Here is a 24667-nt window from a genome sequence, read left to right on the forward strand (position 1 = left end):
AAGAAAGAAAGAAAGAAAGAAAGAAAGAAAGAAAGAAAGAAAGAAAGCAAGCAAGCAAGCCAGAGGAAAAAAGACATTTCATTCAAAGGAACAAACGTAAAGATGACAGCAAATTTCTCATCAGAAATAATAAAAACCATAGGCAATCGTGCAGTCTCCCAATGTACTGAAAGGGAAAAAAAAGTCAATCTAGAATTCTTTAGTCAGCAATAATTCTTTTAAAAACAAAAGTGAAATAAAGACATGTTTAGATATACAAGAGCTGCCAGAATTCATCACCAGCCGATCTGCACTATAAGAAATATTAAAGGAAATCCTTCAAGAAAAAAAAAATCCAGGTGAAAATCTAGATCTACATAAAGGAATTAAGAGTAATGGGGTGCAACTATGTAGGTAAATACTAAAATTCTCTTCTCATTATTTAAATCTTTTAAAATGATAATCACCTGTTAAAGACAAAAAATAATATCAATGTAAAAGCTAAATATATGACAATAGTTCAGAGGCTTGAAAGAGGAAGTATGACTACAGTTTAAGGTTCTTACACAGAGTCATGAAATATCCCTTAAAAGTAAACTGTGAAAAGTTAAAGATGTATACTATAAGCCTTAAAGCAGCCTCTTAGATGACATAGCAAAGAGTTACATATAATAAACCAAAATGGAGATGTAATGTTTGAAGTACTTTTAAAGAAGACAAAAAAGGGGTGCCTGGGTGGCTCAGTTGGTTGAGTGACCAACTCTTGATTTCAGCTCAGGTCATGATATCAGGGTCATGAAATGGAGCCCCTGAGCACCAAGTCTGCTTAAGATTCTCTCCCTCTCCCTCTGCCCCTCCCCACCCCGGCTTTCTCTCAAAAGAAAAAAGAAGAAGAAAAAGAAAAGAAAAAACAAAAAAGAGGAAAAATAGAAAGAACAGGTGGGGAAAATAGAAAACAAATAGTGAAGACTGAAAGCCATGTAGAGTAATTGTAAATATTCTGAATACCTCCAATTAAAAGGCAGAGATTATCAGATTGGACAAAAAGCAAGACTCAGCTATATGCTGCCTATAAGAAATCCACTTTAAATGCAAAGCCACAAATAGAGTAAAAGTTAAAAGTTGGAAAATGATATATAACATGGTAATATTAGTCAAAAGGAAATTAGAGTGGCTAAGTCAATATCAAAATATATATATATGTATATACATATATATATTTCAGAGCAAAGAATGCTTCCAGGGAAAAAGAGGATCATTTCATAATGATAAAGGTGTCAATTAATTAATAAGACATAATAATTCTAAATACATGTCCCTAAAAACAAAAATATATAAAAATAAAAATCAATACATTAAACAAAAATGAATAGAACTGGAGTAGATATAGAATTACAGCCAGAGAATTCAGTATCCCTCTCTCAATAATTCATAATTACACAGAAAATTATTAAGGATATAGACTTGAACGAACTTGACCTAATTGACATTTATAGAACACTCCACCAATAATGGAAAAATGAACATTCTCAAAGAAAAATGAAATTTACCAGAATAAACCATATTCAAGCCATAGAAAAATGTCTTTAATTCATACAAAATATATTCTCTGACCAAAATGGAATTAAATTAGAAATAAAAACCAGAAAGATATCTGGAAAATTCAAAATGTTTGGAAACTAGGTAGTCCACTTCTCAATAACCCATGAGTCAAGAAAATAAATAAAAATGGAAATTGAAAGTATTTTGAGTAAAATGAAAATATAATACCCATAAAAAAAACTCCTTGAAATGATCTAGCAAACAGTTAAAGGAAGAAACTATACCAATCCTAATCAAATTCTTACAGAAATGTGAGAATGAGGGAATGCTTGCCAACTCTTTCAGTGAGGCCAGCAACATTCTGATACCAAAAGCACATAAAGACTTTACAAGAAAAACAAAAACAAAAAGACTACAAACCAGAGTTCCTCAAGAACACAGGTGCAGAAATTTATAAATAGATCCATATATGTATGGTCAAATGCTTTTTAAAAAAATGTTTTTATTAACATATAATGTATTATTTGTTTCAGGGCTACAGGTCTGTGATTCATCAGTCTTACAAAATTCACAGTGGTCACCATAGCACATAACCTCCCCAATGTCCATCACCCAGCCACCCCATCCCTCCCACCTGGTCAAATGCTTTTTGATAAAAGTTCAAAGCAAGTTCAGTGAAAAAAGAGAAAATATCAGTAAATGATGTTGGAAAAATTGGTTATATATATGCAAAAGAAAATAACTTTGAACTGTATCTTATACATAATGCAAAAGCTAATTCAAAATGGACCCATAAGACTAAATGTAAAATCTAAAACTATGAAACTAAAAGAAGTCTTTGTATCTTGAGTTAGGCAAAGTTTTCTTTTTCTTTTTTTTTTTTTTTAAGAGGGGGGATTGGGGAGATGGCAGCGGGGAGGGGCAGAAGGAGAGGGAGAGAGAGAATCTTAATCCCCTAATTCGTCTCAAGGCTAGATCTCAGGACTCTGAGGTCATGACCTGAGCCAAAATCGAGAGTTGGATGCTCAACCGACTAAGCCATCCAAGTGCCCCAAGGATTTCTTAAATACAACACCAAAAGCATGACCTATAAATTTTAAAAATGAAAAATTAAGTATTTCTGCTCTTTGAAAGACACTGTTAAGAGAATAGATAAACCATACACTGGGAGAAGATTATGTACAAGTTCCATATCTGAGAAAAGGCCTATATCCAGAATTTAAAAATGCATGCTCAAACTCAGTAAGAAAACAGATGACAAATTAAAAAATAGTAAATTTGAATTTGAGTTATTTGAATCATTTCACCAAAGAAGAACAGATGGCAAGGACGCACACCAAAAGATGTTCAATATTTGGTCATAAAAGGCATGTAACTTAAAAACTGCAATGAGATACCAGTAGAATGTCTAAAATTGAAATGCTGACCATACCATATGTTATTAAAGATGTGAAGCAACTGGAACTCTCACACATTGCTAGAGAGAGTGTGAAATGATACAATTTTGGAAAACAATTTGGCAGTATCCTGAAAAGATAAACACACATCTACCAAATGATCCAGTCATTCCATAACTTAGGATTTACCTAAGAAAAATGAAAGCCAATATCCACACCAAGACTTGTACACAAATGTTGATAGCACCTTTATTTGGAAAAGCCAAAAATTAGAAACAACCCAAATGTCTATCAATAGGTAAATGGATTAGCAGATGATGGTATATACATACAATGGAATAGTATTCATCAGTGAAACAGGAATGAACTATTGATACATACAACTCAGATCAATCACAAAATACTTTTGCTGAATGAAAAATGCCAAACAATGGAAGAGTACATGCTATATGAGTCCACTTATATAAAATTAGAAAATGGAAAATACAACTTGATGGAAAGCTGATAACCGAAAGCAGATCTGTGGCTGCCTTCGGATCATGGGTGGGCACAGGGAGCAGGTGTGGTGGAGGGAATGAATATGGCGGTTGTTGGTTTTTTTTTTTTTTTACTGCAGTAATGTTTTCATTGGTATATACATATATAAAAACTTACCAAATTGTACATTTTAAATAAGCTGTATTTAAATTAAATCCCTATAGAGCTGTTAACAAACAAATGAAATCACTGAAACTCACCTTCTCTGGAACTAAAGACATCTGCATCTGAAGTTTTCATTGAGAGCTTTTGGCTTTCCTGCTATACAACTTCCCCAGCTCCTTGCAAAATGCCTCCAAGTCTGCTCTTCTACCAATAAACACTCCAACTTAGCAACAGCTTTTCCAGTGCATTGAGTGATGCATTTGATGGCGATGGCCTAAATGTATTCAATATCTGCTCAACTTACGAAAATTATCTATGTCTTTCATTCATATTTCACAGAGGCCTCACTTAAACACTTTATGGACTCTGGATCAGTGCTGCCATAATATTTGATGTGATTAAACTATCAGCAGAGAATTAAATGTTCAGAATACTTTAGATCTCCAGAATTGGGTAGGAAGGAGAAATTGGAAATAGCAATGTCATAGAAGGAACTAATGATCAAATAAAAACCTTAAACTTTTTTCCTTAATATAGCGGATATTGAAAAAAATAAATCCACAATATATGATAAGTCTGGAAATCAGTGCCTCCTGCCTACTCCCTCTGAAATGGAATTCCTACCTAAGGTCTTAAAATGGGACAAAACTAAAATTACCCAGGTAACTTGCCCCCCTCCTCACTTTATTCTATGGCTTTTATCTCATGTGTATTATTACTTTTAGTGGCAACTTATTTCAACAGTTTATATTTTTAATAAATGTTTTCCATGTTTTTAAAGTTCAGTGAAGCAGAGTAAATAATGTGTAGAGTATTTGGCTCTCCAATTTTCATCTCTATGAATAAGAATGATGCCTATTATTCCTGAATATAGCAATTTATATTATTTTATGTAATCCTTACAGAATACACATAGGAGTTTTATACTTCTTTTTGTTTGATTAATAAATATGAACTAAAGATGGGGAACTTCTGGTTATTTAGCAAACTTAATGGAGTCACCAGTTAACAGGCTTTTCAATAGTATTACATTTCATTCAACAAACATCAAAATAACCTGCTTTAGATTTTGTTTTAAAAAGCCTATTAAATTAAAAAAAATTTAAGTTGAAGTGATAAACCTCAGTACCAAGCAAATCGTTTTTACATTGACCCAACCCTGGGGAAAACCATGAGGCTCCATGTACTCCCTCACTTTCCTCAAAGTACATGGGCCTGAGGCGCCTGGATGGCTCAGTCATTAAGCATCTGCCTTCAGCTCAGGTCATGATCCCAGGGTCCTGGGATCGAGCCCCACATAGGGCTCCCTGCTCTCCCACTCCCCCTGCTTGTGTTCCCTCTCTTGCTGTGTCTCTTTCTGTCAAATAAATAAAATCTTTAAAAAAAAATAAAAGTACATGGGCTTATCCATATGGTTGAGAGATCACCCAGCTCTGCAGCTTAGGTTGGGCTGTCCCAACAGATGGCCTTCTAACCACACACATTGAGCCAACAGCTCAGCAAAGCTGCTGGGGAAGCCCTTTAGGTGAGTTCATCTCTTGGGATGGGAGAGTCTTATGGTTCCTCCTAAAACTACATACATAAAGCAGTGTCTTCTCCTCCCATGGCTGAGATAGATAGAATTGTGGGAGGCTGAGGAGCTGTGGAAGTGATACATTTTACATAACATGGTCAAAAATACTGCTTAGATATCTTAAATACGTGTTTGCACGATGGTGCATTTTTCCAAAATCAAGCATTATTCTTATCCACGTCCCCTCAAAAATCATGAGACTGGTTGACTATGAAATTGTCCATTTACATGAAGAAACCAAGCATCTGTATAGGTTTACTAGAAAATTCTTCTACATTCTTGCATCCTCTACTCCAGTGCCCTGGAATTGGAATCCTGAGCACCGTGATTGAGCTAGTGAGTGGAGGACTGGCAGCCTCCTCAGAGCCCCTTCCAAGCAGTTCATGAGGCTAGCTACCACCAATTTCAGGTTGCATTCTGTCTTTTCTGAGTTTAATGTCCTTCAGATTTGGAAATCCTGGGGTTTGAGGGGAGGGTGGCCTGGGTCCTTATGTTCATGACCTCTTGTTTGGTTCCCATTTGTGAGACCAAAGCAGGCCAGTCGTGGCCCCCTGTGCAAGAGCGGTAGCTGGGAAACTCTGAGGTGGGGACTGTCAGAGGTATACTGGAACAGGTGGATTGAGAGAATCTAAGTTTGTAACAAGGGGATCAAGAAGACTATAGCCAGAGACAAAGTCCAAAGGATGCAAATAGAAGGATAAGCATTAAGGCTTTTAGCCAAGAGAGCTAGAAACAAAATACCATGAAATGGGAGGATCAAATTAAAAAAAGAAAAAAAAAGAGCAGTTTACAGATTAAGAGACTGTTCTTTTATACAGTGACCAGTTATAAGAGAGGACACTGTCTTCTAATGGAGGCACAAAGTGTCATAAAAGTGTCACAGACTAAACCAAAAAAAAAATGTTTATACCAAATAAACTAATAATCTCACTCATGGGAATGTATAGAAATGAAAAAACTCAATATATCTATTTATGAGAAGAGGTTCTTCACAGACGTGTGGTTTATTTTTTAACAGACTGTGTGTCAAACACAGTGAAATAGATTATAAATTGTGGAATATCAAGTTAATAGTATATCATGCAGCCATTACAATGAACAGCATCAAGAATATGTAATAACATGGTATAAGAGTAAGAAATAAGGGGAGATAGAGGTGATTTCTAAAGAATTCAGCTGGTCCTATGGGACTGGTATATTTCTGAAGAGTTACATGTAAATCCCATTTTATAGGCAGTCCCTGTCCTCTGATGTAGTCTACTGTCATACCTGGATCTTCATGTGACAGAAGTTTCTAACAGTAGCTCTAATTTTCACTAGAAGTTGCTTCTTCTACAAATTTTAAATAGACACTAAAATAATTTCATTGAATAAACAAATAAATAGTTAAAAGAGAATATTCCCCCATTTCAATGTTTTTTCTTTAATTCAACAAATCATATAATGAAATCTGGCTTTCTTAAAGAAGGGCAAACTATTTGTGATACTCAGTCCACCTCACCAAGCCTTAGTGACCCTCCTTTAGCTTTCTTCCATAGCATTCCAAGAATACCACCCCTCGCCCCTGTGCCCAGTAGGAGGGAGCCTGGTGGCCACCCATTCTCGCTCAAACCTCAGGTTTGCCCTATTGACCAAAAAGAGCTGTGCGCCATCCTTTTAAGAGGGATGCAGATAAGCTTTTATTGGCAAGATTAGGTACCTTCTGTACTTGGGAAAATGACATATGTGTGTGTGTGTGTTTATAATATAATATGCAATATATATACACATATTTATGTATATGAAAGGAGAAAATGTGACTCATTCATCTTTCTTAACTGAGAGATCATGTAATTCTGTTCTTATTTTATGGTCCATGGATATTCCTCTGACTTTAAAAAAAAGGATTGTTTGAATTGTAGTTCTTGTACCTCAATCATCGACATATGAGCCTTTTTTTCTCTCTTCCTGCTTCTTGACCCTTCTCTGGGAAAAAGTCCACACCCTTGAATCACCCTGCCTGTCTTACTTCATCCCCGCCTGCATCTACTCATCATGCTTGTTTCTGATCTCAGCAAACTCATTTCCGAAGCTAAAGAATCTCACAGTAATTTCTAACATCCGAACAGCTGAATTGGTGTAAAATCAATATTTTACAGTTCCTCCTAATTGTAATGCCATGGTTTTTCATTTTTTCCTGGCCTGGCCCCAGAACTGACTTACCCAGATAAAAGTGTTTTAACTGCTTTAAAAATCAGAAGAAAAAAATAAATGTAATTCCACTTGAATTATAGTCATCTCAATATCAATACAGTTGTAAAATATGACTTTTAACATTTTTGAATGGAGAAAGGGAGCCACAGTAGCAAAAATGCCTAAGGCCTACAAAAATCTCTTGGCCCTACCTGGCCCTGGAGCTTCCTTCAGGATGACTGAATTCAGTAGTCTTTCTTACGTTTCCTGTAGGTAAGGTGTGAGGTCATGGCTCTCCTTTTTGGTTTCAGAGTGTAGGACACACCCTACTGCCATCCTCGCTGACTGACTTTGTGTGGAGTCTCCTGATGAGACTCTCTTCACCTAATTATATAATCGCATTCAAGGCATCAACCATGCTGAAATTGACTCTGGAATGTCATGCGCATAAGGTCACCATGGTAAGATACTTAACAGTGAGTAGAGGAACACAGATTTTATTCTCTAAAGGGCTCTGTTGCCTTTGTTATATGCCTACTTCTTTTCCTATGTATTTCTTGCCATTGTTCATTATGTTACTTTAATCAGATGAGGCTTTTTTTGATGAAATATTTCAAGCACACAGAAAAGTTTAGAAAATAATGTCATGAACCTTTACCTATGAGTCATACCAAATCATAGTATCTTGACACATTTTCATCAGTTTTCTTAAAGAATACATTCAGAAGGGTAAAATAGTACAGATATAATTGAAATCTTCTGTGTAACCACCAGGGGAAGTTTTCAAGGACCCTCAGTTTGCTGTAGGGCTGACTACATAATTTGTGGGGCCAAGTGCTAATGAATGTGGGGCTTCCTGTTCAAAACATAGGGAAAAGGTGTCATTAAATATACAAACCTATGAAGGTTTTTTTCCTTTCCTCCACAGTCTCTTTCTCTCTCAATTTGTCATGGCATTTTTATTTTCTATTTAAAGTCTTTCTAAGTTAAAAAAAAACTAAATATTTAAATAGCACAAATTTTACCATCTTTGTATTGTGCAATGCCAGTGATATATGTAAATATAACAGCGTTTAATTCAACAAAATAATGCAATTCACATTTCATAGCTCATACAAGAATATGTTTTGGCTCAGGTCATGATCTGAGGGTCATGAGATCCAGCCACACAGAGCTCCTCGCTCAGTGTGAAGACAGCTTGAGATTCTTTTCCCCTCCTTCTCCCCCGGTGCTCCTCTTCCTGCTCACATGCACTCTCTCTCTCTAAAACTAACTAAATAAAATATTTTAAAAATAAAATAAATCAGTTATAATGGAAAATTGTTCATGGTTAAAATTATCCCTGAAAAATCCCTGAGTTGCAAATATAGTATTTGGGTTTACAATCTCTAAATAAATCTAACATGGCAGGTCTTTTCTTAAGAATTAAAGCAGATCATTATTGGTATACTTGAGTGTACAGTAACATAGCTGGCTTGTTTTGGGTCATGCTGCATGGAAAGGAAAAGGGGTTGAGAAGAGTTCTAAATCCATAGTTAAAAGGCCTATTGAGAAGAGCAATGTTTAATGTCCCCCATTCATGTCCCCCATGTTCACCTTGGAGCATATGCAGTATGAGGAATGTCCTGCACTCTTAACGCTTCACTTCTTTATTTATTTGCTTCTTTATTTATTTATTTATTGCTTGGAGTAGGGGGATGTGCACAGATAACTGACTATATATAAGACAGTTGCAGTGGAATGTAAATTATGTCAATCAACACTTCAGCTTATGATCTCTGAGGAATAGTTTCCCAAAATAAAAAGTGAAGTTATCTTGTTGGGTGAAATTTGATGTTGAATATACAGCCATTAATTTGAGACAAATTTCAGGTCTAGCTAGTAATCACCTTGTTCAAGAATTAATAAAAAGGGGAAAAAATAAAACTGACATAGGGCCTATGAATAGAATTTGCAAGATTATGTGACTCAGTGTTTACCATTCTGGGCCATTCTTCCAACACATAGTTTATCCATTCTGTATGCAGATTCAAGTCTTCTTTAATTGTCAGAAAGGTTTTTTGAAGCATACAGTTCCATTGTTATTCTGTTCCATTATTTTGACTTCCTTCTTAAAGGACTTGAATTATACATGTTTTTTTTTTTCCTATACCAAGCTTATATGTCTTAAATAAGGAAGTCTACCTTGCCCAAATAAACTTTTTTTTAAAAAATTGAGTATTTTCCCACTATCAATAAATGCATAGGCTTATTTCTCATCCCAATAGATATTTTACATTGTGTAGTCACACACATAAATATGCTTTCCTCTAGTGCTTATTTGTATGTTAATTGCTGCCTTGGACATTCTGAGAAGGACTAAATTCTTACATCCAAGAAATGCCTTGCTTTAGAGGTGCCCATGGAACAAGAGACTCTTGTTGACCTATTAAATTACTTTTCCAGGTGTCTAAGATTGTGGATGCTATTTATAAGAAATTGTGTGAAGATTCTTCTCATGTTATGAGGCATGCTATGTTGCGGGTCATCACCTTGTTAACACGCACTTCACCGAAGAAGGTTATCTTTCAACTTATGGATTACCCAGTCCCAGCAGACAAGTAAGGCCCCCTCACCCCTTCCATAAGGGTTTGTTCACAGGCTCTAGAATCTGACAGAGGTGAGCAAATTAGGCCTGGCTTCTTTTTTTCTGAAAAAAAATATCTATTTTTGCATCACATTGGATGATCATAAAATTTAAATAAGATCATGCACTTTATTCATATTTTCATACAATACCTACACATGGTAAACACCATCGATAAATGATCATTGTCACTATTATTTATTTGAGTCTTTAAATTGTGTTCTGCTGCATATCCCATATGTACAAACCTCTCCTCAAAGTGATGATGGGTTTTTTCTCCCATAAGTGATAAAATTTATAGTGCTTTTTTCCCCTCATTTATGAAGAACAGATGTAAGGTATTTCCACCCACCAAAAAATAATGAAACACTAAAAATAGCTGATCCTTATCTATTTATCTGAAATTCATTATCGAGGATCACAGAAAATATTAAAGAGAAAAGAATACCAGTGTGAGCCTATGGGACAGTGTGAGCCTAACTCACATTAGAAGAGAGTAGTAAATGACATCACTCCATTTCTATCATTTGTACCTTGAGAAAGAAGGTAATACTTCTTTACCATTAACCATATAAAAGGCAGGAAGTTACATTATGGAAAGGATTCAGGCTTTGGAAACAAATGGATCTGAATTCCTTCCCAGCCACACAAGTTTCTAAACTCCTTGATCCTCAATTTGTCTGTGAGATGAGAAAAATTCTTCATCTATACAGCAGTTATATGGGTTAAATGAGTTAATGTCTATGAAAGGGCATCAAAATCCACAAAATGCTAAACCAATTATATGACTTTTTTTTCCCCCAACTGAAAGCTTATATTTATTTGGGAGGCTCACAAATATTCAAAGTATTTTACTACTTAGAAAATTTCTGGAAATTAAAAATTTTCATAAGACTCAGTGTTTTCTCATTCAGGAATTAAGCACCCATTGTATGTAATATATTACCAGCCTTCAAACATTTTGTTGAAAGGGAATAGCCCGACATTGATAAAAGTTGCCAGTGAATCCAGTATGAATAGTATGAAATGAGGAAGTACAGAAAGCAAGCATAATTAGAGTTAGGTAAACTTAATTAAAATAGTCACCAGCAGATCTTGTGCAATAGTAGGTGAGAATTGAGGTAGAAAAGACTAGGATTTGGAGTTTGAGCTAAATCAGAGAAACAGAGAGAATGTCTAATCAGCTAGAAGGTATGATCAAGAGGTAAGGGGATGAGACAGCATCCCTGTCTGCCCACAGACTTGATGTTCATGTGGTTCTAAGCATAGTTCTAAAGCTGAGCCCAGAAGGCAGGAGCAGTGGAGTAATGGGTTCTAAAGAGCTGGTATATCTGTGTTCTGGAGGACCAGACCTCCCTATTAGGAACCTAAATGCAGAGAGACAATAAAATAGGGTTCAAAACCCAGCAAGGATTGATAAGGTATCAGGAATATACCCACACACAGGTATATAGCAGTTTTTAAGATAAGCAATAATAAAAAATATCTTGAAGAGTGGCCAGGTATGTAGAAAGGAGCTAGGGGACTGGAGGTTGAGAAACCAGGATTCTAGTGAGTGACGTCAGTGTCACCAATTAGATGTGTGACATTTCACAAAAGGGCCCACTCCTTCTAGCTCAATTTAAACTTACTTTTCTAATTTTTAAATTTATGTAGTTTTTTGCCTAGTATTCCTACCTATTTGTTTTTTTAAGTTGATATATTTATTTATGTTAATTTGTATTTTTATACGTTTTTAATATTCTATTATTCCTGGACAAACAAGATCACAAGGTGGGAGGACCAGAGTATGGAATGGAGAAAGCTTATCAGTTCTTGACATTGACCTGGACAGATATTTAAATGTGCTAGGAAATGAACTTGCAGACTTGCAGATTGTATTTTCTGTAATATCTCACTGAAATTCTTCCTGTGTTTTCAAGGACAAGAGATTAATGGGATCATTTGGGGAAATGATCATATCAGTTTGGTTTAGACTTGTCTGCAATTTCTTTGCCGTAAAACATGTAAACCCAAGACTTTTCCCAATTCACAATGGGAATTAAGTAGGAAATGAACAACCGGATTCTCACTATGGTGGTCGGGGTGGGACTGTGTTTGCAGCACTTTGATACTGATGTGGCACGCGGCAGGTTCTGAGTCAAGTGTGGCCCCTCACGTGCTGAAGACAATCTTGTTGATACTGAAAGGAAAGCCTGGAGAAATGCAGGATAGCTTCATGGAAAAAAGACGTTTCTCTCTCGATACTACTAATATGATGCCTGTAGCAGTAAGTAATACCATGAGTGCTTCTTTGTCCTGGTATTTTTCTGATCATGAAAATCCCTGTCTGCCCACAGACTCAGTCATACTTCTTGACACTGTCCTGCTTTCATTCATTCATTCATCCAACACATACTTACTGAGTACCTACTATATGCCACACCCTGATCAGGAAGCTTACATTCCAGTAAAAGACACAGACAATGAACAAAAAAATGTGTCATGTGTCAGAGGATATAAAGCTGAGAAGAGACATAAACTGATGTGGGGAAAAGAAAGTGATAGGGAGGGTTTAGGAAAGTTGGTCAGGGGAGGCCTCTCTGCTGAGGTGACATCAGTCAAGAATGAAGGAGTGATCCTTGCAAATATCTGGGCAAGAGAGTTCTAGACAGAGAGAAGGACAAAAGCCCTATAGTGATGAGAGCTTTCCTGGTACATCAGTGACTGCAAGGAAACCAAAAGGGGAGAATGGAGCAAAGGTGGAAGTTCAGAGATGGTGTCAGAGAGTAGCCACTAGCTAGACCATATAGACTTTTATAGGCATATGAAGCCCTAATATAATTTGTGCCCACCATTTTATGTCTCCTGGGGAGTAAAATCACCACTCCTGGGAGTAAATTCTAGTCTTACAGAGATATAGCAGGAATAAAATGGGTAGTGCTCCACAAATGTGAGGTGGTGGAATGTGTTTCTCTGATGCGGTGGGTGGGTGTTGCTGTGGTTAGTGGGCCAAATGATTGTTAGTGACCTGGCCTGCCTCCTCTTAAATATCTCACTGGCCTGGATTGCTCAAGCACAGGGAGGACCTGGGTTATTGGTAGGACTATTCTTCATGGCCACATATGAAGGGGACATTGGGATGTATTCTGTCCTTGGGAACCACCTTGTTTCCCACTGGTTTGGCAGCCAAGTGATTATTGATAGTGCTTTGGGAGCTCATTGCCATAGAACACCGGGCACAGTTCCTGGTTCAAAATGGACTTAACAGCTGTTACAGATGAATGAATACATATGCACACTTTAGGCTTTCTTTAAGGGGGTTGTGGGGGAGGGATTGTGGTTCCCCCTTTTTCCCTCACTAGGGCTGACTGGGTTTAGAGGCAGAATGCTCCATTCTTGACTTCTTTTTCCTTGCCTTTAGGCATCCCAGGCCCTGTGCACATTGCTGCCTATTGGTTCTTACAAGAAAGCAGTGGCCCAGTTTTTCCCCCAGCTCTTGATGGCCCTCATGCTTCAACTCTTCTACAGCAGTGACCTGAAACTGATGACAGAGAACAGGATGTTGTGAGATCGTATTGGTTATTTTAGATTCAATAAGAAATAAGCTTCCAGCTGTCAACTATTTCTAGTCCCTCTTTATAGTCATAAGCAATGCATTCATTTATTACAGTTTTCTTTCCTCTGAAGGGTAGAATGTCTTTAGAATCCCTAAGTACCTAGAAGTTAGCTAGGACCTTCCCTGAGTGTGTGCAGTGTACGGAGAACCACTCCCACAGAACATGGTTTATTCTTGCCAGAGTGAGAGGCTACCAAGGGGAGAGAGAGCAGGCAGGAACATTAGATCCAAAGCCAGACACATGCTAGCTCTGCCATTTACTCTTTGATAGTGATTTCTCAGGGTAATTGTACGTGAAAGATTAAAATAATGTGTGTAAATGTGCTCTGTGAACTGAAGTTCTTTTGTGTTTGGTGATGTGATGTGTAGCCTTAAGATGGCACACAGTCATTCTGTCCACATAAGGTGAGATTCAACTAGCTTTGCTGCCTTCTGGGGAAATCTGGATCCACTGCCTGCTCTTTGCCCTAATCAGGGGTGGACTTCTAAACCGGGCAGAACTCCAAGGGACAATCCATTCCATTAAGATATTTAACCCATTCTCTGTCTTTCAAGCAGACATACACCAAATCATCCCACACAGATGAGAATATATCTATTTATTTAAAGCATCTGAAAAAGAAAAGCAGCAGGCACTTTTAGCAAATTATCACATCATTTAACATCTTTTGTTAATAAGCTGTTAAGCTAGTAAACTAATAAGCTGCTCCATGATTAATCCTAGATTTTACATGCTACCATTTCAGTTGAACCCTAAATTCCATGTACTGTTGATCAGGGAAGATAAAGAGCATTGAAAGTGGTTTTCCTTTGAAACATCCCCTTTCCCAAAACCAGCATCCTGCCCAGGATGGAATGAAAAGGCTGGTCACATGTACTTAGTTACATGAAGGCCACTGTCAAGTGGTGACTCTGTTCTTCTTTGGGGCCTTAGCTATGCCAGGGACGCCCTGAGAGTTCTGCTGAATTGTTCTGGACTGCAACAGGTGGATATTGCTCTAAACAAAAAGAATTGCTGGAACCAGTTTAACCAAGCGCTGTTTCACCATCACGGGGTCTACCTTGTTGCCAAGTAAGAACGGGGGCTCTGCACAGGGTTCTATGTCTCTATCCCATCTTCTCCAACTTTCTTCAGTTAAGCCATGTGTGAACACAGTCAATATTCACTCCAACTTCCCTCTCTCCCCTAATGATCTGAACTGCCATTTGATTTCTACTTCTTCCCTTATTTTAGGGCTTTATTACTTATTGGTGTAGTTCTCTCTTTCCTCGTCCTCCTACTTGATGATACAGATACCCAATTGTCCTCCCTCCAAAGAACAGATTTCTCTTTCAGTTATGGAGAACTAGAGGTAAATTTGCTTTTTCTTTCCTCTGCTGTTAGCGGATCCCTGCTATGTAGGCATCAGACAGTTACAGAGGTGCTCCCACTTTAAAGAGGTTCAATAAAAATCTGTTCTCAATGAGACAAATAAATTTGGAAAGTATAATGAAAGAGAACTTTTATTTTTATTGTAGTAGAAAGGTTTTTTTTCCCTAGTTAACTCCTTACTGAATAGCAAGTTTCTGATTATAGAGATCAGATTTTCTGATCAAGAATCAAGATATACAGACTCAACAACATAATAGACCATTTAAAGTTGTGACCAACCCAGAAAATATAGTCTATATGGTCTCTGGGCCCTTCATGCATTTCAAATGGCATCTTATTTACACACAGATTTCAGGAACATGTTTTATTTTATAAAAGTATGATATATCTGTACCCCACAAGGGGCCATTAGTTAAGAGTCACAATATGCTTAGTATCTTTGGATCTTCTTTCTTAAAGTGTGGTCCTCAGACCAGCAGCAACAGCATCACCTAGAAGTTAAAAATAGAAGGCAGAATACAATCCCATGGCCCACTCCAGTCCCACTGAATCAGAATCTGCATTTTAGCAAGATTCCTGGTTAATTTGTATACATATTAAAGATCAAGAAGCACTGGTTTAAAATACCAACCTGGAGTATTTTTTTTTTATTTTATTATGTTATGTTAGTCACCATACATTACATCATTAGTTTTTGATGTAGTGTTCCATGATTCATTGTTTGCGTATAACACCCAGTGCTCCATTCAATACCTGCCCTCCTTAATACCCACCACCGGGCTAACCCATTTCCCCACCCCCCACCCCTCTAGAACCCTCAATTTGTTTCTGAGTCCATAGACTCTCATGGTTCGTCTCCCCCTCCGACTTCTCCCCCTTCATTTTTCCCTTCCTGCTTTTTTTTTTTTTTAGTTTTTAATGTAGTGTTCCATGATTCATTGTTTGTGCATAATACCCAGTGCTCCATGCAGAATGTGCCCTCTTTAATACCCATCACCAGGCTAACCCATCCCCCCACCCCCCCAGAACCCTCAGTTTGTTTTTCAGAGTCCATCATCTCTCATGGTTCGTCTCCCCCTCCGATTTACCCCCTTCATTCTTCCCCTCCTGCTATCTTCTTTTTTTTTTCCTTAACATATATTGCATTATTTGGTTCAGAGATACAGATCTGTGATTCATCAGTCTTACACAATTCACAGCACTCACCATAGCACATACCCTCCCCAATGTCCATCACCCAGCCCCACCATCCTTCCCACCCCCCACCACTCCAGCAACCCTCAGTTTGTTTCCTGAGATTAAGAGTCTCTTACAGTTTTTCTCCCTCTCTGGTTTCATCTTGTTTCATTTTTTCCTCCCTTCCCCTATGCTCCTCTGTCTTGTTTCTCAAATTCCTCCTATCAGTGAGATCATATGATACATGTCTTTCTCTGATTGACTTATTTCGCTCAGCATAATACACTCCAGTTCCATCCACGTCGTTGCAAATGGCAAGATTTCATTCCTTTTGATGGTTGCATAATATTACATTGTGTGTGTATGTATATATATATATATATATATATATATATATATATATATATATATAACGTCTTCTTTATCCATTCATCTGTCAATGGACATCTTGGCTCTTTCCATAGTTTGGCTATTGTGGACATTGTTGCATTAAACATTGGGTACATGTACCCCTTCGGATCCCTACATTTGTATCTTTGTGGTAAATACCCAGTAGTGCAATTGCTGGTTCATAAGGTAGCTCTATTTTCAACTTTTTGAGGAACCTCCATACTGTTTTCCAGAGTGGCTGCACCAGCTTGCATTCCCACCAACAGGGTAGGAAGTTTCCCCTTTCTGTGCATCCTTGCCAACATCTGTCATTTCTTGACTTGTTAATTTTAGCCATTCTGACTGATGTGAGGTGGTATCTCGTTGTGGTTTTGATTTGGATTTCCCTGATGCTGAGTGATGTTGAGCACTTTTTCATGTGCCTTTTGGCCATTTGGATGTCTTCTTTGCAGAAATATTTGTTCATGTCTTCTGCCCATTTCTTGACTGGATTATTTGTCCTTTGGGTGTTGAGTTTGATAAATTCTTTATAGATTTTGGATACTAGCCCTTTATCTGATACGTCATTTGCAAATATCTTCTACCATTCCGTCAGCTGTATTTTGGTTTTGTCCCAATGTGGAATCTTAAAACGAAACCTGTCACATCAACTTTCCCAGTCTTGCCACTAGCCATCTGATCCAGGCCAGCATGTCAGGACATCTGTGAGCCTGGCCACTGCCCAGAATGGCTTTAGTGAATCAGGACTCCCCACTTCTCCTGAGTAAAACAGGATAGTCCCAAACTCTCATCTTCATTTTATCATTCAAAGGAAAGACTTGGTCTAAAACCATGATGACGACCTATTCAGCCATCCTGGTTTGCCAAGATATTTATTTTGCACTATTTATTTTCTCTCCTTTTGGTCATGCAGGAGCTTGTGGTATTACAGGGCATTCTGTTGTGGGGCTCAGGAGGGGAAAGATGGGAAAGAGGAGTGATGTTAAGTAAAGAGAGATTGTCAGTGATCCAGATATATATAATTGCCTAGAGTCTGTGTAGAATTCAGAATGGGGCTGCAGTTTACCTTAGATTAGGGAATATTAGAAAATATCTTTCTTTTTTATCTGGGTGGGACAAAATATGAGGATGATGATTCTCTCTTTACTACCATTAGCAGTTGCTGATGCAGGAAGAGTTTTCATCTTCTTTGCTAATTCAGTGCCTTATTCTCCATTACAGAACTCTCAGTGAATATAACTTTCCACAGTTTCCAGAGACCTTGCATTATCTCTACAAGCTCTCGGTGGAAGGTCCTAGACGGTCAGAAGACAGTATCATCACAGTAATATTCCTCACGGAAGTGAGTTTCATTAGAAGACTGCGAACAACAGGGTTCTCATTCCTTATCCAAACTTAAGTCTACTTTCCAATCTTTTATCTCCCTCTCTGAATATTAATTCTTACCAAGAGTTAAGACAATGACAGATAACTTTTGTCATGTCCTAGGAGATGTGGATTTGCACAAACATTAATTATTTCTGAAGTACCAGTTCATATATCTCTGCATGCTTGTCAAACTACACCAACAACTAATAATGTACTATATGCTGGCTAATTGAACATAATAAAAAAATAAAAAGAAAATAAATAAAAAATAATGTCAAGGAATACTTAAAGTGTACTCAAAGTTTACTTAAAGATAGTAGGTAACATCTGGGATCTGAATGATACTTCAGACTATCTATGGAAAAAAAAAAGAATGGTCCAAATGACTAAGTAAAATGAAAATATAGAACTACATTAATATTTATATGAATATTACATCATATATTGTAATCCTATACTAGTTGAACAAATTGAGGAAGTCCTTTTGCTTCCAAAAGGCATGTAGAAAGTTCTATAAGTTGAAATTCTCTGAGTCAAATACTAATTGTTCCATAGAATTAATATATAATAAAGTATTAATCTAAGGTGTCATGCCAAATATTCTCAAAAGTTTGACATAATTTCAAGCATCATAGTCAACAAAACAGTCAATAAACTACGAAAGACATACCCATACACTACACTACCTACTTCTAAAGTTTTACATAAGTCAGTTTAACTGCACATTGCACTAACAAATCACTAATGTTTCCAAACTTGCTTAATCTATTTGAATCTTTCATTATTTTTATTACATGACTTGTTATTTTTATTGTATCATCCTTTTAAGTATGCACAAACATTAAGTAGACCTAAATATGACATACATGATTGCTCCCATAAAATGATACATTCAAAAGAAATTTACAAATGATGTATGATTTATATAAGCATTATTGTGACAGATGATGTTTAATGAACCCTAATTGCCTCTCTCACCATGAATATAGTGCTTACTCCTTTTGGAGAGTGATAAACCTGTCCTTCTAAGAACTGAATAATGATCCTATTGTTCCCCCACTTTCTCTAACTGGAGCTCTGGGCAATCCTCAACTGCTCAGTTCATCATGAGGTCACTTGGCCTTTAGTTGTTCTGAGCACACAATCTATGTATTTTACCTTAGTTTAGTCTTAGCCAGCAATATTTAACAGAGTACTATCGACGCTTATGCCATGTATATATATACATATATATGTTATTTCTAATTTTCTACCAATATAAGTAATGATAGAGTTTACATTTTTGTGCCTGTCTTCTTTCTTTTAGTATTTTAGATTACTTCCTTCTAGTAGATTCCAAGAATCTGAAATAAGAACTAAAGAGTATAAACATTCTCAAGGCTAAGGATTTTTATTGCCAGACTGATTTCTGGAAAGCAGAGTCAACCAGTGTTCCCCATGCGGTTTGTGGGTGCACTCACCCCACTGCACTCTTGCCACTATTGATGAGCTTTCCAATTTGAGGGGTAGATGCAATGTCTTGTGGGGGATTTGATTTGTCCTTAATTTTTAAATTATTAGAGAGGTTGAACATTTTTAAAAAATAATTATTCATAAATTAAATTCCATAATCTGAACAATCTGATCTCTTCTGTGCCCATTTGCTTATTACAGTCTTGGTGTTTTTCTCAATGAATTCTATGATTCTCTGTCTCTCTCTTTCTCACACACCCACAGAAATTTGTGAAGGATATTAAGTGTGTTATGCATTTGATTATAATGCCTGTTGAGAATCAGTACCCAGTTTGTTGTTTGCCTTTTGATTTTGTTTATGGAATTTGCTTTTTTTCATAAAATTAAGCATTAAAAAATCTACTGTGGTCAAAGAGTTGATAAATATTCATGTATAATTTATTCACATTTATACATTTTTATATAAATTTTTACATGCAATGTTGTTTCCCATGAAGTTTATATGGTGTACCAGGAGGTACACTATAGTTTTTCACTAAAACTAACTAAAACTAAGTTTTCATTAAATAATTAACTTCCTATCCCAGCATCATGTAATTAAGACTTAAATCTGCTACTCACTGGTGACACAATCTTTATGAATTCTATTATTAATTTCATATACATTCACACACACACCCACATTAGGGTCTGCCCTGGATGACACTCTTAGGCTCCATTCATTTCATTGCTGTGGAAGTATCACACTGGAATTAGGGCAGTTTGCAAATAAATTTTAATGTCTTGCAAAGCAACTTTCCCTCAACTCTCTTCAAAATGTCTTTAGTCTTTCCTATGTATTTATCCTTCTAGTTGTATTTTAAAATAATTTTGCCAGGTTTAAAAGAAAACAAAACTTTCACTGAAACTATGATTGCAGTTAAATTAAAGCTATGAGCTTCTTGGGAATATTTGGTATTTTTATATTTTTGCTTCTTTTTTTTAATTCAATATTTTGTCATATTCAGTTTTGGAATTATTAAGTAGTTTATATTATTTTAAATTGTTAGTGCAAATGTGGCCTTTTTTTGGTTCTCGAATTTATCTCTATTAAATATGATTTTGAGTATAGGTTTTCACGTTTGTTTTGTTTCTTGAGATAGGTGCCACACAATATTACAATAGTTTCAGGTGTATAGCATAGTGACTTCACAACTCTATACTTTAAGCTGTGCTCACCACAAGCGTAGTTACCATCTGTCACCACGCAACACTATTACAATACCCTTGACTGTATTCCCAGTGCTGTACCTTTTATTCCTATGACTTACTCATTCCATAACTGGAAGCCTGTCTCTCTCACTCTCCTCTACCCATTTTGCCCATCCCTCTACCCCCCTTCTTTCTGACAACCATCATTTTGTTTTCTGCATTTATGAATCTGATTCTGCTTTTTGTTTATTCATTTCTTTTGTTTTTTAGATTTCACATATGAGTGAAAATAAGGTATTTGTCTTTCTCTTACTTATTTCCCTCAGCATTATACCCTTTAGGTTCATCCATGTTGTTGCAAATGGCAAGATCTCATCTTTTTATGGCTGAGTAATAGTCCACCATATATACATACCACATCTTATTTACCTTTTCATCTATGGATGGACACTTGGGTTGCTTCCTTATCTGCTATTGTAAATAGTGCTGCTATAAACAGGAGTGCATGCATTGTTGGTGGGAATGCAAGCTGGTGCAGCCACTCTAGAAAAGAGTATGGAGGTTCCTCAAAAAGTTGACAATAGAGCTACCCTACAACCCAGCAATTGCACTTCTAGGGATTTACCCCAAAGATACAAATGTAGTGATCTGAAGGGGCACCTGCACCAAATGTTCATAGCAGCAATGTCCACAGTAGCCAAACTATGGAAAGAGCCCAGATGTCTATCAACAGAAGAATGGATAAAGAAGATGTGGGTATTATATAAGACTGAGGAATCACTGATCTCTAACTCTGAAACTAATAATATATTATATGTTAATTAATTGAGTTCAAATTTAAAAAATAAATTAGTGTTTTTGTTTTCTTTGGGTAAATGCCCAGTAGTGGAATTATTGCATCATATGGTATTTCTCTTTTTAATTTTTTGAGGAACCTCCATACTGTTTTCCAAAATGTGTCCTTTTTCATTCAATTTTCAAGCTCATTAAAGCTGGATGTTCAGGAAAATTAGTTAAACTGGATTATCTTGGAGGGGGCGGAGCAAGATGGCGGAGGAGTAGGAGACCTGGATTTCCTCTAATCTCAGGAATTCAGCTGGATAGGGATCAAACCATTCTGAACACCTACGAACTCAACAGGAGATTGAAGAGAAGAATAGCAACAACTCCCTGAACAGAAAAGCGACCACCTACTGGAAGGTAGGACGTATGGAAAAGTGAATCCGAGGTGATATATTCAGGAGGATAGACAGCGGGGGAAGGGGCCTCCGACGGCCGCTTCTGGCAAGTGATAGAGCCGCGGAGCACAATATCGGAACTTTTAGAAGTCGGCTCCGCTGAGGGACATCACTCCAGTGGCTAAGCTGGGGGAGGAACCCTCGTGGGACAGTGTGGTCTCAGGACCCTCGGGGTCACAGAAAGACTGGGGGTGCCTGAGTGCGGCAGAGCTCCCAAGTATTGGAGCCAGGAAGCCAGCTGCAGAGAGGGAGCTGAAGTGCGGGCTCTCAACTGAGGGTTGCCATAAACTGTGATCGGCGACACAGTCAGGCCACTGTTCCTCCAGCAGGGACCCAACAAGCGTCAGATCTGGGGAGACTCCCCTTCCTCCCCCGGGAGGAGCGGCGCAGGAGCGCACCGCAGGGATCTGCTGGGTTTGGAGACTCCACACCAAGTTGGGTGCCAGAGATAGAAACACTCGGTCACAGGCCGGGTGAGCACGGAGTGCAGCCGGAGACCAGGGACACGGGAGTGACTTACTGCTTTTCTCTGGGGGCGCAATGAGGAGCAGGGCCCCAAATTCTTGGCTCCTCTGGGCAGAGATTGGGAGGCACCGTTTTCACTCTCATCCTCCAAAGCTGTACCGAGAGCTTGCAGGGAACAAAAGCTCCTGAGAGCAAACCTGAGCAAATTACTTAGCCTGGACCGGCAAGGGCGGGGCAATTCTGCCTCCGGCAAAGACATTTGGGAACCACGGCAACAGGCCCCTCCCCCAGAAGATCAGCACGAACCGCCAGCCAAGACCAAGTTTACCGATCAAGGACAATGGGAGAACTCTAGCGCTAGGGGAATACTGCACATAGAATTCATGGCTTTTTTTTTTTACCATGATTCATTAGTTTTTCAAAGTTAATTTTTTTAACTGTTTTTTTTAATTTTTCTTTTTCCCTTTTTCAACCAACATCTTATGAATCCCTTTTTGAAAAAAAAAAATTTTTATTTTTCATTTTTAGAGTCATATTCTATCCCTTCATAGTAGTTACCCTTATTTTTGGCATATATATATAAGTTGTTCTCTCTTTAAAATTTTGAGATACAGTTTCTTCTAACAGATCAAAATATACCCTAAATCACTAGTGTATGGCTTTGTTCTAGTCTCCTGCCTGATCACATTCTCTCCCTTTTTTCTTTAAATCTTCTTCTTTCTTTTTTCAAACAGCTTCTTATCTCATCAATTCCTTTTATAAAATCTTTTATAATTTTCATATTTACAGTCATCTACCATCCCTTCATTGTATGAACCCTTATTTTGTACATATATAAATCTTTCTTTCTTTAAAATTTTAGGAGGCACTTTATTCTAACAGACTAAAATACACCCAAAATCTAGTGCGTGGCTCTGATCTATGCACTAGCCTGATCATATTTGATCATATTCTTTTTGTTTTGTTTGGTTTGGTTTGGTTTTTATTTCTTTTTCTTTTTTTTTTCTCTTTTTTCTTTCTTTCCCTTTCTTCTCCCCTGGTTTCAGGTCTTTTCTGATTTTTTTAGAGTATATTTGCTGGGGACATTGTTAACCTGTTAGCATTTTGTTCTCTCATTCATCTATTCTCCTCTGGACAAAATGACAAGGTGAAAAAAATCACCTCAGCAAAAAGAAAAAGAAGTAGTACCATCTGCCAGGGACCTACTCAATACTGACATTAGTACAATATCGGACCTAGAGTTCAGAATCATGATGTTAAAGATACTAGCTGGGCTTGAAAAAAGCATGGAGTTTTAGAGACACCCTTCCTGGAGAAATAAAAGAACTAAAATCTAACCAAGTTGAAATCAAAAAGGCTGTTAATGAGGTGCAATCAAAAAGGGGGACACTAACTGCTAGAATAAATGAGGCAGAAGAGAGAATTAGCGATATAGAAGACCAAATGATGGAAAATAAAGAAGCTGAGAAAAACAGAGAGAAACAACTACTTGATCATGAGGGCAGAATTCGAGAGATAAGCAATACTATAAGATGAAAACATTAGAATAATTGGGATCCCAGAAAAAGAAAGAGAGAGAGGGGCAAAAGGTATATTGGAGCAAATTATAGCAGAGAACTTCCCTAAGGTGGGGAAGGAAACAGGCATCAAAATCCGGGAGGCACAGAGAACCCCTCTCAAAATCAATAAAAATAGGTCAACACCCCGACATCTAATAGTAAAACTTACGAGTCTCAGAGACAAAGAGAAAATCTTGAAAGCAGCTCCGGAGAAGAGATCTGTAACCTATAATGGTAGAAACATTAGACTGGCAACAGACCTATCCACAGAGACCTGGCAGGCCAGAAAGTACTGGCATGATATCTTCAGAGCACTAAACGAGAAAAATATGCAGCCAAGAATACTATATCCAGCTAGGCTGTCACTGAAAATAGAAGGAGAGATAAAAAGCTTCCAGGACAAACAAAAACTAAAGGAATTTGCAAACATGAAACCAGCCCTCCAAGAATATTGAAAGGGGTCCTCTAAGCAAAGAGAGAACCTAAAAGCAGTATAGACCAGAAAGGAACACAGACAATATACAGTCACAGTCACCTTCCAGGCAATACAATGGCACTAAATTCATACCTTTCAATAGTTACCCTGAATGTAAATGGGCTCAATGCCCCAATCAAAAGACATGGGCTACCAGATTGGATTAAAAACAAGACCCATCAATATGCTGTCTGCAAGAGACTCATTTTAGACCCAAGGACAATACCACATTGAAAGGGAGGGGGTGGAAAACAATTTACCATGCTAATGGACACCAAAAGAAAGCTGGGGTGGCAATCCTTATATCAGACAAATTAGATTTTAAAACAAAGACTGTAATAAGAGATGAGGAAGGACACTATATCCTACTTAAAGGGTCTCTCCAACAAGAAGATCTAACAATTGTAAATATCGATGCCCCTAACATGGGAGCAGCCACTTTTATAAGGCAA

At 37.4% G+C, this 24667-nt stretch overlaps 1 protein-coding gene across 2 annotated transcripts in view; it reads left to right on the forward strand.

Moving 5' to 3' along the window:
* MROH9 (maestro heat like repeat family member 9) overlaps positions 1-24667 on the forward strand; it is a 107927-nt gene that overhangs the window by 49779 nt on the left and 33481 nt on the right. For both annotated transcript variants that reach the window (XM_025877915.2, XM_073899410.1), the window contains exons 9-15: positions 4098-4222; positions 7617-7766; positions 9751-9905; positions 12035-12200; positions 13335-13477; positions 14464-14601; positions 17689-17809. In XM_025877915.2, the coding sequence (XP_025733700.1) occupies positions 4098-4222; positions 7617-7766; positions 9751-9905; positions 12035-12200; positions 13335-13477; positions 14464-14601; positions 17689-17809 (998 nt within the window). The remainder of the gene's footprint in view (positions 1-4097; positions 4223-7616; positions 7767-9750; positions 9906-12034; positions 12201-13334; positions 13478-14463; positions 14602-17688; positions 17810-24667) is intronic.

The sequence above is a fragment of the Callorhinus ursinus genome, unplaced genomic scaffold (assembly GCF_003265705.2).
Source record: "Callorhinus ursinus isolate GAN/ISIS: 27379988/994484 unplaced genomic scaffold, GSC_fseal_2.0 scaffold13, whole genome shotgun sequence".
In the NCBI taxonomy this organism is placed as follows: Eukaryota; Metazoa; Chordata; class Mammalia; order Carnivora; family Otariidae; genus Callorhinus; species Callorhinus ursinus.